Source organism: Entelurus aequoreus, linkage group LG25, assembly GCF_033978785.1.
Source record: "Entelurus aequoreus isolate RoL-2023_Sb linkage group LG25, RoL_Eaeq_v1.1, whole genome shotgun sequence".
NCBI classification, from domain to species: Eukaryota; Metazoa; Chordata; class Actinopteri; order Syngnathiformes; family Syngnathidae; genus Entelurus; species Entelurus aequoreus.
Genome location: NC_084755.1, coordinates 31,404,427 through 31,421,130, shown reverse-complemented (window position 1 = coordinate 31,421,130; position 16,704 = coordinate 31,404,427). Strand labels below are relative to the sequence as shown.

The window sequence follows — 16,704 nt, the reverse complement described above, 5'->3', positions numbered from 1 at the left end:
AACTCAAGCTGAACATAAGATTAACAAAATCATTGGTTTTCATGTGATCATTAAATTTCAACAAATCAATGTTGAAGTCACCACAAATCAAGATCACCTTATCATTATGTCTTTCATATAACTCAAACATTTTCTTATTAAATTGATCAATGCATGATCCTGGAGTTCTATAAATACAACTAATTAATATGTTTTTGGATCTTTCAACACTGATTTCAATAGTTACACATTCCATCAGATTGTCAATAGCAGTTGTCATGTCAGCAATCAGCCTACATTTGAGAGAGGACATCACAAACAATACAACACCTCCTCCCCTTTTGTTCATCCTGTTTTGCCAAAACATTTCATATCCCTCTAATCCATCCAGTAATTCCTTACTATCACTCAACCAAGTTTCTGAAATTGCTATTATGGTAAACCTTTGCTGTATTTGTTTAAGATACTCTTTAATTTTGGAAAAGTTACTGTAAAGACTCCTGCTGTTGAAATGAATCACAGAAAAGCCTTCCATTTTAACATTTGAATTAAACTGTTCATCAGTATAATACTCACAGTCCACATTAAAGTCCTGATAGAAGTGAATATCTGGGTCAATGTTATTTTCTAACTCATAGCATTTATGATCATGATAGTCAAAAGACTTGAATTTTGTGCAGCTCATTTGTTCTTCCATCATGTTGCTTGTCCACACTGTTTCTCTGCACACAGTACACAATAAACAAGGAACATTTCCCCACTATTCCACTTGTTTATCATCATTATCTTTTTTCTTTTTCATTGATATTGTTCAAGTTCCTTCAAGTCTCTGACCACTAATACTCTTGCTTGTTCTGGTGGACCATTCAATCTAATCATTACTTTACAGTTCCTTGTCCATGTGTCCTGGATTCGCTTTCCCTTTTTCAAGATCCTGGCTTGTCTTGCAATTTCTGCGTTTCTCTTTGTGAGATGCTCATTTACATATACTCCTGTGCCTTTCAAATTTTTTCCCAGTTTAAGCATTTCAATTTTATGTTTTCTACTCACAAAACGGATGATGATGTTGGATCTGTTGTTTTGTTTCAGTGGAATGGTGTGGCATGCAGCTATACTAGAACTGCATACAGGAATTCCTTTGTTATTGAAGAATTTGATGACTTGCTGCTCAACTGTGTGCAGTTCACCTCTTGGTGCACCTTCTCCCTCCTTGTCACCTGCTGTGATCCTTGCATTGGAGCGGTGGCTTGTCTCAAGCCCAGAAATCACCAGGCCATCCATCCTCGAGTACTGTTTTAGATCGTCCACTCTTCTTTCAAGTTCTTCAATCTTCTTGTCTTTGTCTTTGATAATTGCCTTCAGCTGCTTAATTTCATCAATTAAGTCCAGAAGGCCCGTTTGCTGTTTTGCTACTTTACTCAGTTCCTCTGACATGAAATTCAGAGACTTTTTCACCTCTTCCATTTCTTCTGCTAACTTCTTAGTCGCCATTGTTTAGTGAGGAAAAGTACTTTTAGAATCCAGTTGATCTTTCAAAATACTTTCTGATTCCAGGCAATCCAGTATTGATGGCGTGTCAATGCATTGGAGCACATGTCATCAAAAAGTCTCCAACAAGTCCAAAATCACAAAAATGATCCGGCAGTTTGATGTTTATCTTCCTTATAAACATGAAGATGTTGCTCTGCTGGATGGATGTGAACTTATTTTCAAGCTTTTTCATGAACTGTTGGAGCTGTGTCACCCAGTGCATCTAGCCGGCAGCCATCTTGACTGATCACAGTTGAAGGTAGAGTTCCTCCGCCATAGGGCCGAGGCCCACTTTTGGGCGGCAATCGCCCCCTAGAGGGCCGCCAAAAAATGATGTTTCTCAGCTGGGGTTCGTATAGGTCGCAGCGGAACTCGGTTGTAATACACTTTTCCACCACTTGTGGCAGTAATGACTATATCGAACAAATAGAAGAAATCTGGCCCTAAAGTCATAGAAAAGTTTCTTAAGCGCAAAAATTATGACTAAAATGGTGAAGCTGCATTTTCATTTGCATTTTAATTATACTAACAGTTTAGTTAATAAACATATACTTTCTAATAATTCAATTTGAATGTATTTTAGCAATATGTAATTTTATTTAAATGTATTTCTAATCGGTTTTAAGTATTATATTTACTTGGTATTTATTTTTGTAATCAGCCTGACCTAAACCTTGATAATAATAATTGTGATTAACACATGCTTTCATATCATTTGACAAGATTGTAAACTGTGCGTAGGTTGATATAATTAATGAATATGATTAGACCAGACTTAGACTTCCTTTTTATTGTCATTCAAATTTGAACTTTACAGTACAGATAAGAACGTAATTTCGTTGCATTAGCTCATGGTAGTGCAGGATAAAAAAGCAATAAGGTGCAGATATAAATAAATAGATTACTGTACAGATAAATATATTGCACTTTTCCATATGCATCCACGTTTATGGATGTATGTTATATTGTCTTTATATTCGAGCGAGTTAATCCATTTTGGGGGGGAATTGAGTTTGTGCATGCCTCACTGTTGCCGTGGTTTTCTTTCTTTTTTTTTTAAATCTTTATTTGTATAACAATGTCATATAAAACGTTACATGCAAAACAAACGTAACTAATAAGAATACAATATTTTAAAACCGTACAGAAACATGAATGATGGGCTCAGCAGCCCAAGAGGGCGAAGAAATTTTTTTACTACTTTACTTACATCAATTTACAGTGATGATCATTTAAAAGTCTACTTTTTTAGGTTGCAGATATATATTAAAGTTACAGTAAGGTCCTTGTCTAACACAAAATCAACATATAAAAGAAAGTCAAAGTATATTAAACAAACCTTTTAAGACAGTAGCGCCCCCGTGCGTCATTCGTTCCAATGACAGAAGGGTGAAAGTGGTTGAAAATGTGGCGATAATACTCCAATTTTTTTTTAATCCACCCCTTGTTCAGGTTAATATTCTTGTTCACATTTACTCCCAATTAAGCTATTTTTTAAACAAAACAATAAAACATTCAAATATCACAGAACATGACGTCGCAAGGCTCTGTCACGCCAAATGTATTCCCCCTACAACCCCCCACCATTTACTTCCGGGGCTGCGTCCAATAAAATCACAAAGTTGCCGGGGGTCCTTAACCGGCACGCGACTGTCCTGTTTCGCGCCTGTGCAAAAAAAACCAATCGATTTCTTCAGATTCCAGCAGCTGTCAAAGACGAAGTATCCTTCCAGCGACGGGCAGTCAAAGCCGAAGTGCTATCGATCGCTGTCAATGACGTAAGAGGAAACATGACCACGGAGTTAAATGGGGGGGGGGGGGGGGGGGGGGGGTTGTAAGGGGAAGAAATTTGGCGTGACAGCTCCGTCATAAAAATTGCAAGTCCAGGAAGTGACGTACTCTTCCCGCGTAAGTGGACTGATCTTGTTTTCCAGTACCGATCAAATAGTGACAGCGCCCTCTGTGGTGAAACACGGGACAGATATTCTGATAAGCTTGTAGTTAAACCATGTTAAAAATGTTTGGAATAAAATGGTCATTTTTCCCCACAATTAAGAAACTATGTCGTGCAGTGCAGATTAAAAAAAGTCCACAAAAAATAAGGTGAAAAGATGGAAACTTAAAACACAAACGACATTAAAATAGCACAGATGATGCAACCAGCCGCCACTTCAGCAACACTATTATGTACATAAAGGAAAACCCAACAAAAAAGTTAGCAATATACTGTATATCAAAACTTCACACCATCTGCTGTTTTTTTTCTTACCGTATTTTTCGGACTATAAATCGGTTATTTTTTCATAGTTTGGCCGGGGGTGCGACTTATACTCAGGAGCAACTTGTGTGAAATTAACACATTACCGTAAAAAATATAAAATATTTAGTTCATTCACGTAAGAGACTAGACGTATAAGATTTCATGGGATTTAGCGATTAGGAGTGACAGATTGTTTGGTAAACGTATAGCATGTTCTATGTTATAGTTATTTGAATGACTCTTACCATAATATGTTACATTTACATACCAGGCGCGTTCTCAGTTGGTTATTTATGCGTCATATAACGTACACTTATTCAGCCTGTTCACTATTTATTTTAAATTGCCTTTCAAATGTCTATTCTTGGTGTTGGGTTTTATCAAATAAATTTCCCCCAAAAATGCGACTTATACTCCAGTGAGACTTGTTTTTTTCCTTCTTTATGCATTTTCGGCCGGTGCGACTTAAACTCCGAAAAATACGGTACTTTGGTTTAAAATACACTTGTTTCAATTCGAAGGACTTCAGGATGTAGTCCACTAAATTTTGGTTCAACATGCCCTTACAATTTGTCCACAAATTCAAATGTCTTTTACGCATTAACTTTGATCCAACACTGTAACGTAGTACTTTACCTTTTTTAGATTAAGCATTGGAGAAAAAAAATATGAGCTTTAGCAGTGTTACTATTAGAACAGTTTCAATCACAATCTTAGCATGCGAGGGCCTAAACAAATTTATTTAGTTTGGTGCATTTATTAATTCATGTTTCTACATCACAATTGGGCATGGAAACTCACTAGGGTCAAATACAAAAGACAAAAAAGCTAGGGAATATCGTGGCTTTAAAACATATATGCAAATAAATACAGTACATCATAATCCAGCTCAAAAAGTTTATTTAGAACAGCTTTTCAACTCAAATGTAATCACTGGCTTTTATAAATTTAAAGTGTCAATATTCCTTGCGACGTTAAACCAGATTAGATATGAAATTATATCAATCAGTTGAAGAACATATTGAGGCTTTTTTTAAGTGTAAAGGCCTTTCAAAGATGTTTAGCTCTTGCCCCCCAGAGTGTGCTTGTCGAACAAGTACTCGGCCATCTTGTTGTCCTGAGCATCCATGCGGGACAGGTTGCTGATGTAGTCGCCCAACTTCTTGATCGCTTCCACTTGCTCGTTCAGGTAATGGGTTTCAAGGAAGTCGCACAGCTGTAGACAGGAACAAAAACCGGTTTAGTGCCGGGAAAGCTAACCGTAATAGTAAACACTTACATGAGGGTCCACGTGGTCATTGGCCAGTTTGTGCAGTTCCAGCAGAGCCTGGTTGACATTTTTCTCCAACTGCAGGGCACACTGCATGGCCTCAAGCCCACTCCCCCACTCGTCACGCTCTGGTTTCTACAGAAAAACACTATTGTTAGCACACATGAGCTTAGTAGTACTAAAAAGTATTTGCTCACCTTGACGTCCTGGAGGAAGATGCGTCCACCTCTGCTGTTTTGAAAGGACAGCAGCTTCTCAGCATGCTCTCTCTCCTCCTCACTGTTTTCTTTAAAGAAATGAGCAAAGCCTGGAAGGGCCATGTCATCTCGGGAGAAGTAAAATGCCTAGTAATAAGAGTAAATTAAAGGATTATGGCACTTTGACAAATACATTTGATTATCATGTAACAAAAGCTAAGCATGACAGCATTTTTTTAATTGCCATGATACGGCTGAAAGCACAGTAGTCAGTACTAGGGATGATGTTCGAAACCGGTTCTCCCAGTTCGATAAGAAAAGAACCGATTCCATGAACTCGAATCCCTTTTTGAGAACCGGTTCACGTTATCGAGGCCACTATAGTAAAGAAAAAGAGTTAGTTCTTTATTTGAATCCCTGGGAACGAATCCTGCAATGTTATGCCCATTTGATTGTAGACTCTTACTTACACCTTGTGGCGATATGAAAATACTACACGTCATTAGCTTGGGCACTTCTGGTTTGGCGACGTCAGTTCAGTCCATGAGACAATTGAGAAGTAGACAAGTTGTGTTAGCTCTTACAAGCCTTGGAAAAGATAAGTCTGTAAGTAAACTGCTTAACTTGTTTATGTAACTCAATATTAGGGTGGAAGTAGTTAAATTTGATACTAAGATGTTTTTTTGTTTGTTTTGTTTTTTATTATTTTAAACATTAAAAAAAGACACAAGATACACTTACCATTAGTGCATCAACCCAAGAAAACGTGTTTATGTAACTCAATATTAGGGTGGAAAGTGGTTAAATTTGATACTAAGATGTTTATTGAAAAAAGATTTTTGTGCACTGTTACAATGGATGTTTTGAAGACTTAAAATGGCTGCCAGTCATGTATTTCCACCATCGAAATAATTTTTTGGAAGAAGAATTGTTGATTGATGACTGTGGTGTTCTTAGTGTCATAGTGCGTGTAGTTAGTATGTTCCAATAGCAGCAGAAGTGCACTTTTTGGAGAGCTGTATTATTTTCAGTTTTGTGCCCAAGGGACAGATTTTATTTAACACTATATTATTATTTATACACCTATAGTGATCACAGAGACAGGTTGTGTTTGTGTTACTGTATATATTTGTTTTTCTAAAAAAATCCCACTTTATATACTTTGGGTATAAAATACCGTATTTCTTTGAATTGCCGCCGGGTGTATAATATGCGTCTGCCTAGAATTACCGCTGGGTCAAACTCGTTCCTCAAAATAATAGCATATGCCTAGAATTACCGCCGGGTCAAACTCGTCACGTCACGAGTGAAACTTCACCTTTCAAGGCATAATTTTTAAAATGGAGGCTAATTTCAATAATTTAAAATCACATAAAAAGGGAAGAAGATAAAGAGCTATTTAGTAGGATTTAAGGTAATTGCAATTCTTATTAATATTGTGTTAGTTTGTAGTGGTGGAGAGCTGACTTTTTGTTGTTGGAGTTGAGTCTTTCAAAGCGCTTTATTTTTGATGAAATGTTTTATTAATATAGCTGCGTGTGTCAAATACGAGTCATTTTGATGCAGTTGTACGAGTAACATTTCAGAAACAAATCATGAGCTAAGAAAACCTGCTAACAGGCAGTAATAATGTTATTTTAATTTTAATTGCCTTTTCAGACCCAAACAAAAAGAACTCCCGGGATGATTCATCGCGGCATTAAGCGATGTCATGATGGTATCCTTACATCACACAAATTTATAAGCGCATGCCTAAATTTACCGCATGCCTTTGGTAAGCGCCGGAGTGAGAAGAGGGTTTTAGATTCATTACCGCCCCGGCGCTAATTCAAGCAAATACCGTAAAAGTGAGCTTTTGTTAAACCAAATATTGTGTGTCTCCCCCCAAATAAAACAACCTATCTGGATTCGATAAGAGAATTGATGAGGAATCTGTTCGATAAGAGGATTCGATAATAGGCTCGAACTCAACATCCGGTTACTGACTCAGTACCCGGATCTTGCACTCAGTGCGCAGTTACACCATGATTATAAATCATAATATGTAATGAAAATAAAACGGTAAAAGAAGCAGATAAACATTACATTAGTCATTTCCGGTAACTGACCAACGATGGTAATCGAACTAGGACTACTTTATGCTTGCGTATGGTAACACGGCATCGAGTGTGCACATGTGAACGCACTTACTAATCAAATACTAGTCGTAAGTGTACAAGTGCGCGAGTTGAGACAACAATAGTGAACACCAACCAACAAGGAGACTATCATAGCACAGTCGTTCTCCATACAGGATTTAAAGCACATTAAACATCCAGTTTTGCTTACCATGGAAGTGTAAGTGTAGGAAGCGAACAGCTCCATGTTGACCATTCGGTTAATGGCGGCCTCGCATTCACGGTGGTAGTTCTGGCGCACTTGAGACTCCATTTTGGCTGACGGGTTTTGTCTTTTCTTACAAAAAATAAAGTACAAAAATAGAAATTTGCGTGGAGTTATTTAGTAGTGTGAAGGCAACGCCGAGTCACTTTGGAAAGCAAATAGGACGACAGACGTTCCGTTCAAACACTGTTGAAGCAAGAACCTCTTCTCCGATTCTGACTGAAGAGCTGGCACCGAGTGCTATATATACCTCTCTGTAAGACCTCGTGACTTCTATTCTGCACACGTCCCTGGAGCACGTGACGCCGATAGAAGCCAAGCGTTACAATTGGTGCGTTCTGACCACGTGACCGATGACGTATTGAGTCAACTTTCTTTTTTTTCTTTTTTTTTTTCTTATGTCCTGCCCAGCTTCTCAGGCAAATCATATAGTAGATGTAGATGCCCATATCGGCTGTTCAGATTTACTTTACAAAAGAGAAGTGTAGGACACTTCTCTTGTTGCCTTATTTGTATTTGACTTTATTAAATGTATTTATATTATCATTTGGTGCAGCCGGGCCGGAGCAGGAGGGGATAGAAAGAGAAAAAAAGGAAGACAGAGGGGGGAATTGTGGGGACAAGAGGGGGATTAGACAGAGAGACAAAAACAACAACAGCAAACACAACAACAACAACAACAGAGCAACATCAGCAATTACTACATGTACAAATATGATGGTTAAAGTAATAGCAAATAAGCAGTTAGTGAAAATAAAAAATAATACAGAAATGACAATGAGCATTATTACATTAAAAATGAAGCAATATGAATACCAATAGAAATAGCGCTATTGATAATAAACAATACCAATACTTTACCTTTATTATCAACAATACAATTGTTCAAATGCAACAATACATATACGTAATGATAGCTTGAGATACGAAAGAATGCAGAAAAATGGAGGAGAAGAAAGAGAAGCAACCTACATTAACCTTGTAGATTGTTATAGTAACAATAGGTTGAGCTTTGTCAGTGTGCCATGTGTTATACCCAGTTTACCCCTAGGGCAACAACGTTAATATATGTTTGATGAAACGTGATTATGTGCATGAGTGTATGTATGGATATGTACTTGTATATGTACAGTATGTGTATATGTGTGCTTGTACAGTGAATGTATATGTATAGTATGTATATGTGTGTGTTTGTACAGTGAATGTGTACAGTATGTGTGTTTGTACAGTGAATGTATATGTACAGAATGTGTATGTGTGTGTTTGTGCAGTGAATGTATATGTACAGTATGTGTATGTGTGTGTTTGTACAGTGAGTGTATATGTACAGTATGTGTATATGTATGTTTGTACAGTGAATGTATATGTACAGAATGTGTATGTGTGTGTTTGTGCAGTGAATGTATATGTACAGAATGTGTATGTGTGTGTTTGTACAGTGAGTGTATATGTACAGTATGTGTATATGTATGTTTGTACAGTGAATGTATATGTACAGAATGTGTATGTGTGTGTTTGTGCAGTGAATGTATATGTACAGTATGTGTATGTGTGTGTTTGTACAGTGAGTGTATATGTACAGTATGTGTATATGTATGTTTGTACAGTGAATGTATATGTACAGTATGTGTATACAGTATGTTTGTATAATGAGTGTGCGTGTGGACGTACGAACTTTGAGTGTGTAAATATGTACTGTATTTGTAGATGTATGTGGGGGCGTAGGTACCTATGTATGTGTGTATGTATGCAAGTGAGTATATGTGAATCTGCATGTACAATACATTTGACTCCCAGTGTGTGCGGGAGCCAGAGTACGGCCCCAGCCTCCCCGAGAGCCCAACCCACAAACAGTAGGTGTGGTGCCCAGTCAACTTTCACTGCACTTACGAATGCGGTTGTTGGCGGTGAAGAAGTGACCGGCAAGGAAGTCCAAACGTGGATTTTACATCGTAACAAGACGTCTCAAGTGGCTGGAGAGAAGATATGGCGGCCATTCGCAAGAAGGTGGTGATTGTCGGCGATGGAGCTTGCGGTAAAACATGTCTCTACATGGTTTTCATCAAAGACCAGTTTCCGGAAGTCTATGTGCCTACCGTGTATGAGAACTACGTAGCTGATATCGAAGTTGACGGAAAACCGGTGGAGTTGGCATTGTGGGATACTGCAGGCCAAGGGGACTACGACAGGTTGAGACCTTTCGCCTACCCGGACACTCACGTCATCTTAATGTCCTTTTCCATTGATAGCCCAGACAGTTTAGAAAACATTCCAGAGAAGTGGATGCCTGAGGTGAAGCACTTCTGTCCCGACGTTCCCATCATCCTGGTGGGGAACAAGAAAGACCTGAGGCACGACTATCACACGCGGAGAGAGCTGGCCAAGATGAAGCAGGAGCCGGTGAAGAGGAGAGAAGGCCAAGAAATGGCCACCAGGATCAACGCCTTCGGCTACCTGGAGTGCTCGGCCAAGACCAAAGATGGCGTGCAGGAGGTGTTCGAGATGGCCACCAGGGCGGCGCTGCAGGTCCACAAGCGCAAGAAGAGAAGCGCCCGCGAGCTGTTGTGAGCCATCCTTCCACTCACACACACACACACACACACACATGCACACACACACCGTGAGAAAACAGACTGGCCTTTTTATCGAACGGCATCTTTGTACTGTGTGCTGCATTTCACAATAAGAGTCAGGCAAGCCGATTGTATGCAAACATACAGGAAACGGACTTTGTCCATATTAGAAATGGATGTTATCAATTCCTTGTTGATTTTGCTTTTCTTTAAACACACGCATGTTTTCTTTTGTATTCGTCACAAGGCAGCCATGTTAGAATGCAATATTGTTGAGTGAGGGCGGGCAGCATCCTTTCCTCGCTAACGTTCTGTCTCTCTGAGGAAGGTGCCGCCCCAGAAAATGATTCGCCGCAAAACGGAACGTGTGCGTAACAGCTCGTGCCTTTTTCTAAGTTGTCCGCACGCGTGTGCGCTTGTCATTGGGAGCGAGACCGCGGGTGAGGCTTTTCCGCGCCGCTGACCACGACGTCCAATTGACAACCAACAAAGGAGTTCTTGACATTTTTACCCGAGATGAGATTTATCGCGCGTTGCCAATTTGCCGTTCAAAACGACACGACGTAGTGTGACTCACTCAACGTGTTGGCTGCAGAACCCTAGCATCCTCCTCGTGTAGAACTAGCTCCGCGGTTTTGGGACCCACCCTTTTTTGGAATCTGTGCTTGACAGGTAAACAGTTTACAGTTGGTCGGCATTCTGTTCGTGTTCGGCCCAGTGAGGAGTCAATGTTTTTTTTTTTCTCCCCCCGCACCCTTCTTGGTGCCTTCTCTGTTCTGGTTCTTTTTAACAGAGCAGATAAGCATAAAGGCCTACTGAAATGACATTTTTTTATTCAAACGGGGATAGCAGATCCATTCTATGTGTCATACTTGATCATTTTGCGATATTGCCATATTTTTGCTGAAAGGATTTAGTATAGAACAACGTCGATAAAGTTCACAACTTTTGGTCTCTGATAAAAAAAACTTGCCCCTACCGGAAGTAGCGTGATGACGTTGTCAGTTGATTACTCCCTCGTATTTTCCTATTGTTTTCAATGCAGCTAGAGCTATTCGGACCATTACCCCATTAATTTGAGCGAGGATGAAAGATTCGTGGACGAGGAACGTTAGAGTGACGGACTAGAATGCAGTGAAATACATATTTTTTTTTCGCTCTGACCGTAACTTAGGTACAAGCTGGCTCATTGGATTCCACACTCTCTCCTTCTTTCTATTGTGGATCACGGATTTGTATTTTAAACCACCTCGGATACTATATGCTCTTGAAAATGAGAGTCGAGAACGCGAAATGGACATTCAGTGCCTTTTATCTCCACGACAATACATCGGCGAAACGCTTTAGCTACGAGCTAACGTGATAGCATCGTGCTTTAACTGCATATAGAAACAAAAAATATAAACCCCTGACTGGAAGGATGGATAGAAAATCAACAATACTATTAAACCGTGGACATGTAAATACACGGTTAATGCTTACCAGGCTGGCGAAGCTTAACAATGCTGTGCTAACGACGACATTGGAGCCTACTTAGCAACCGGACCTCACAGAGCTATGCTAAAAATATTAGCTCTCCACCTACGCCAGCCAGCCTTCATCTGCTCATCAACACCCGTGCTCACCTGCGTTCCAGCGATCGACGGAAGGACGAAGGACTTCACCCGATGCGTTTTGGCGGCCCGGAGACGTAGGAAGTCAAGGTGAGATCGTGGGCTAGCGCGTCTGCTCTCCAACAAAGTCCTCCGGTTGTGTTGCTGTAGTCCGCTGCTAATACACCGATCCCACCTACAACTTTCTTCTTTGCAGCCTTCATTGTTCATTAAACAAATTGCAAAAGATGTCCAGAATACTGTGGAATTATGAAATTAAAACAGAGCTTTTTGTATAGGATTCTACGGGGTACCATAACTTCCGTTTAACTGACTACGTCAAGCGCATACGTCATCATAACGCGACGTTTCAGCCGGATATTTCCCGGGAAATTTTAAATTGCACTTTATAAGTCAACCCGGCCGTATTGGCATGTGTTGCAATGTTAAGATTTCATCATTGATATATACACTATCAGACTGCGTGGTCGGTAGTAGTGGCTTTCAGTAGGCCTTTAAGTTTCAGTTCTCACAGCTCAAATACAAACATTGGCGAAGATGGACCAAACCTGCAACACATGTCCTGAACATCCCCAGAAAACATCCAGCAGCTATAAAGATGTGCTAGGCGAGCAAAAACAACAACAACAAAAAATCCTCTGACTATGATTACCGTAAATTAACTACAGGCCAACTACTTTTTTCCTACGCTTCCTGTGTCTTATAAAACGAGGCCGCTAATTTATGGATTTTTTTTTTTTTGCTAATGACCATAGTGTTTTGTGCTCAATAGTTTTCAATGAACACAAGCAGACACACCGGGACTATAAGCCGACTAATTTTTTCCCACGCTTTGAAGTGGTGCGTATAATTTATGGATTTTCCTTCGCTGACAGAAATAATGTTTTGTGTTCAATCATTTTCATGAAACACAAGCAGAAACACTGAAAAGGTGTGTTATTGTTTGTGCTTTGGCGCCATCTTCAGGACGAGTTTGCTCACTGCAGGTTGCAAATGTACTTCCTGTTTTGATGCCTTGAACTGCAAGTGAAAACCGTCCGTAGCGTTTCTGCTCGAAAGGATTCTTCATTCGTCACTCCAAGCGACGTTTGTAAGTTTTACAATGTAACTAAAGCAATTCATACTAAATTGTCCCATATAGGAGAGTTTTCATGCATATTTGTACATCCTATCGTAAGTGTCTGTTGGTATTATCAACCATACTTGCCAACCCTCCCGTTTTTAGCGGGAGAATCCCGTTATTCAGCACCTCTCCCGACAACCTCCCGGCAGAGATTTTCTCCCGACAAACTCCCGGTATTCAGCCGGAGCTGGAGGCCACGCCCCCTCCAGCTCAATGCGGACCCGAGACTGAGTGGGGACAGCCTATTCTCACGTCCGCTTTCCCACAATATAAATACGCTTGCAAGTTCCAAAACGAATGGAAACAAGAATTTCAGTTCATCCAGGACAGTTCGAAGGGGAAGGTGTATGTTGCCTGTAAATATGTAGAACAGACTTCTCCATTGAACACTGTGGCCGAAATGATTTCTCAGTCACGAACAGAGAAGTTAAACAGGACAATACTGCCATCTAATGGATAGATAATTCAAGTATTTCTTTTATGTAAATAAAATAAATATATATATATAGCTAGAATTCACTGAAAGTCAAGTATTTCATACATATATATATATATGTATGAAATATATATGAAATACTCAAGTTGGTGAATTCTAGCGGTAAATAACCACGCCCCCAACCACTGTGGTTCCTCTCCCTCCTCCGCCAGTACAAGTGGAACCTCCTCCAAAGTCGCTGCTTGACTTTCAATGTTTGTTTGTTTTTCCTCACAGATAATTTGTTCAGAAAGTCAAACTGTTGCGACCAAAACTACTGAATAATCAAACTCAAAGTAAAAATACTCATGCTTTTAAAATTGCATGACAGGTAAGGACGAGGGAACAAAGGTGTTGGATAATTTTTTTAAATGATTTTTTGGAGGTTCCACTGTATTTGACATGACAGGATCCACTTTCATTCCTGTGAGCTTATTGTCATACAGCCTTTGTAAACGTATACAGCGAATGTTCGATGCCAAGTAAACATTGTTAATAAACTATTTTTGCGACAATAAATGGTTTGCCTGGAAAAACAAACAAACAAAAAAAAACGAATGCGGTTGTTGATTTCCACATATTACAGTTTATGTACACGTAAACAAAGAGGAAATATAACACTTACAAATATCTGATCATTCAAACACCATGGTGGGAATAAAGCAATATTGTCTCAAAAATACGTTTGATTGATTGATTGAAACTTTTATTAGTAGATTAGACTTAGGCTTAGACTTAGACTTCCTTTTTATTGTCATTCAAATTTGAACTTTACAGCACAGATAAGAACGAAATTTCGTTACATAAGCTCATGGTAGTGCAGGATAAAAAAAGCAATAAGGTGCATGTATAAATAAATACACATATATAAATATATATATAAAATAGATAAATAAATAAATAGATTACTGTACAGATTAATATATTGCACTTTTTCACATGCGTCCACGTTTATGGATGTATGTTATATTTTCTTTTTTATTCCAGCGAGATAATCCATTTTGGGGGGAGTTGAGGGGATAATTTAATTATGATGCGTTCAAGAGTCTTACGGCCTGAGGGAAGAAGCTGTTACAGAACCTGGAGGTTCTGCTTCGGAGGCTGCGGAACCTCTTTCTAGAGTCCAGCAGTGAAAACTGTCCTTGGTGGGGGTGGGAGGAGTCTTTGTAGATTTTCTGAGCCCTGTTCAGGCAGCGGCTTTTTGCGATGATAGGAAGTTGCCCTGAGGTGTTCTTTTAGTGCGGTTTTGAAGGAGGATAGAGATGCACTTTATTTTCCACCTGTTGGGAGTGCATTCCATATTGATGTGGCATAGAAGGGGAATGAGTTAAGACCTTTGCTAGATCGGAATCTGGGTTTAACACGGTTTGTGGGGCTCCCCCTGGTGTTGTGGTTATGTCGGTCATTTACGTTATGGAAGTAGTTTGACATGTACTTCGGTATCAGGGAGGTGTAGTGGATTTTATAGACTAGGCCAGGGGTCGGCAACCCAAAATGTTGAAAGAGCCATATTGGATCAAAAAAAACAAAAACAAATCTGTCTGGAGCCGCAAAAAATTAAAAGCCATATTACATGTGTCATGAGATATAAATTTAATTAAGAGGACTTAAAGGAAACTAAATTAGCTCAAATATAGCTACAAATTAGGCATAATGATGCAATATGTACATATAGCTAGCCTAAATAGCATGTTAGCATCGATTAGCTTGCAGTCATGCAGTGACCAAATATGTCTGATTAGCACTTCACACAAGTCAATAACATCAACAAAACTCACCTTTGTGCACTCATGCACAACGTTAAAAGTGTGTTGGACAAAATGAGACAGAAAAAGAAGTGGCATAAAACACGTCCTAGAAAGTCGGAGAAAGTTCTGCATGTAAACAGACTATACGGTGAGTTCAAGGACCGCCAAAATAAGTAGGACAAAACGGCGCTCGCCAAATACTTGAATCAGTGAAGCATATTTAATGTAAACAGTGTGATTTATAACAATTACGGAGGTTTGTGTCATGTTTGTCCTCCTACAGAAACCATACTAAAACAAACAAATTTATTTTTTTTCCCCCTCATCTTTTTCCATTCTTCATACATTTTTGAAAAATCTCCAGAGAGCCACTAGGGCGGCGCTAAAGAGCCGCATGCGGCTCTAGAGCCGCGGGTTGCCGACCCCTGGACTAGGCTCAGTGCAAGTTGTTTTACTCTGTCCTCCAAGACATCTGCTGATATGTGCATTACTCAATAACGCAGCTTTATTGCTACACGGGAGAGCAAAGGACACTTTTAGGCTAAGTAACATATTCAAATTGGCATTGAAAAAACATAATATATAAAAAATATTATTTTAAAAATGTGCTGAAGTTCTTCCTGTTAAATTAACTGTCTGGTTTTGTTTTCATTTTTAGAGCAAATCTGTTTTGGTTCTCACCCCTGCCTGCCTTGCTTAGCTTGGTACACGCCCAGCTGCAAAGACTCACCGGATAAAGGCAGGGTGGACCCAAGGATCGGCGCGGGAACTTAGTTTTCTCATGGTGTACCAATTCCCTCCGTCGCCTTGGAAGTGAGCTGTGCGCCTCACTTCTCTGGACCCCTCTGGATTCTGACTGCATCCCTTGATCCTCGACCCCCCACTTTGGACTCGGACTTCTTGACGACCCTCTCAGCCCCACGGACCCCCGCTTGTATCCCGGATCACCTGCCTGCCCCCTGGACTTCCTCGTATCTCGTTCAACACGAGCTAGCACCAGTCCCTCGGCTAGCCCCCGAGCTAGCACCAGTCCCTCTGCTAGCCCCCGAGCTAGCACCAGTCCCTCGGCTAGCCCCCGAGCTAGCACCAGTCCCTTGGCTAGCCCCCGAGCTAGCACCAGTCCCTCGTGCTAGCTTGTATCCCGGATCACCTGTCTGCCCCCTGGACTTCCTCGTATCTCGTTCAACACTTGGTAACACACATTCCAGTTAAATACTACACATAGTCTTACGCCATACACACTCTTGTATTCTAGTTCACACTCCATTTCCTTAGTTTAGTTGTATTGTTTAGTATTATTATATATATATATATATATTGTCCATATATATATATATAATAAATATTTGTATATACTGCCCCCTGGTGTATGTTTGCCGTCACCTCCCCTTAGTAAACACAACAAAAACATTGTAGTATTTGTGTTTCTTCTATTGTGTTATTCAAATACATGGTTACATTAATTTTGTGGTTATTTTTCAGCAGCTAGTATTAAGGTCGTCATGATCAATCTTAATTAAACATAAAATAAATATACTTATGTATCCCAATTCT

The 16,704-nt window shown here is 39.8% G+C and overlaps 2 protein-coding genes and 1 pseudogene across 2 annotated transcripts; 1 reads left to right on the top strand and 2 right to left on the bottom strand.

Annotated features, from left to right (window-relative positions):
- LOC133642676 (synaptotagmin-1-like) overlaps positions 1-3,054 on the bottom strand; it is a 44,227-nt pseudogene extending 41,173 nt beyond the window's left edge.
- A 1,598-nt stretch (positions 3,055-4,652) lies between these two features.
- On the bottom strand, positions 4,653-7,852 carry LOC133642669 (ferritin, middle subunit). The gene is made up of 4 exons (XM_062037017.1): positions 7,565-7,852; positions 5,237-5,383; positions 5,049-5,174; positions 4,653-4,985 (listed from the first exon to the last, which is right to left on the bottom strand). The coding sequence occupies exons 1-4, from the start codon at positions 7,664-7,666 to the stop codon at positions 4,830-4,832; spliced, it is 531 nt and encodes a 176-aa protein (XP_061893001.1). The 5' UTR covers positions 7,667-7,852; the 3' UTR covers positions 4,653-4,829.
- Positions 7,853-9,527: 1,675 nt separating this feature from the next.
- Positions 9,528-16,089, top strand: LOC133642677 (rho-related GTP-binding protein RhoA-D-like). The gene is made up of 2 exons (XM_062037026.1): positions 9,528-10,182; positions 15,809-16,089. The coding sequence occupies exons 1-2, from the start codon at positions 9,605-9,607 to the stop codon at positions 15,885-15,887; spliced, it is 657 nt and encodes a 218-aa protein (XP_061893010.1). The 5' UTR covers positions 9,528-9,604; the 3' UTR covers positions 15,888-16,089.
- The last annotated feature ends 615 nt before the right edge of the window (positions 16,090-16,704 follow it).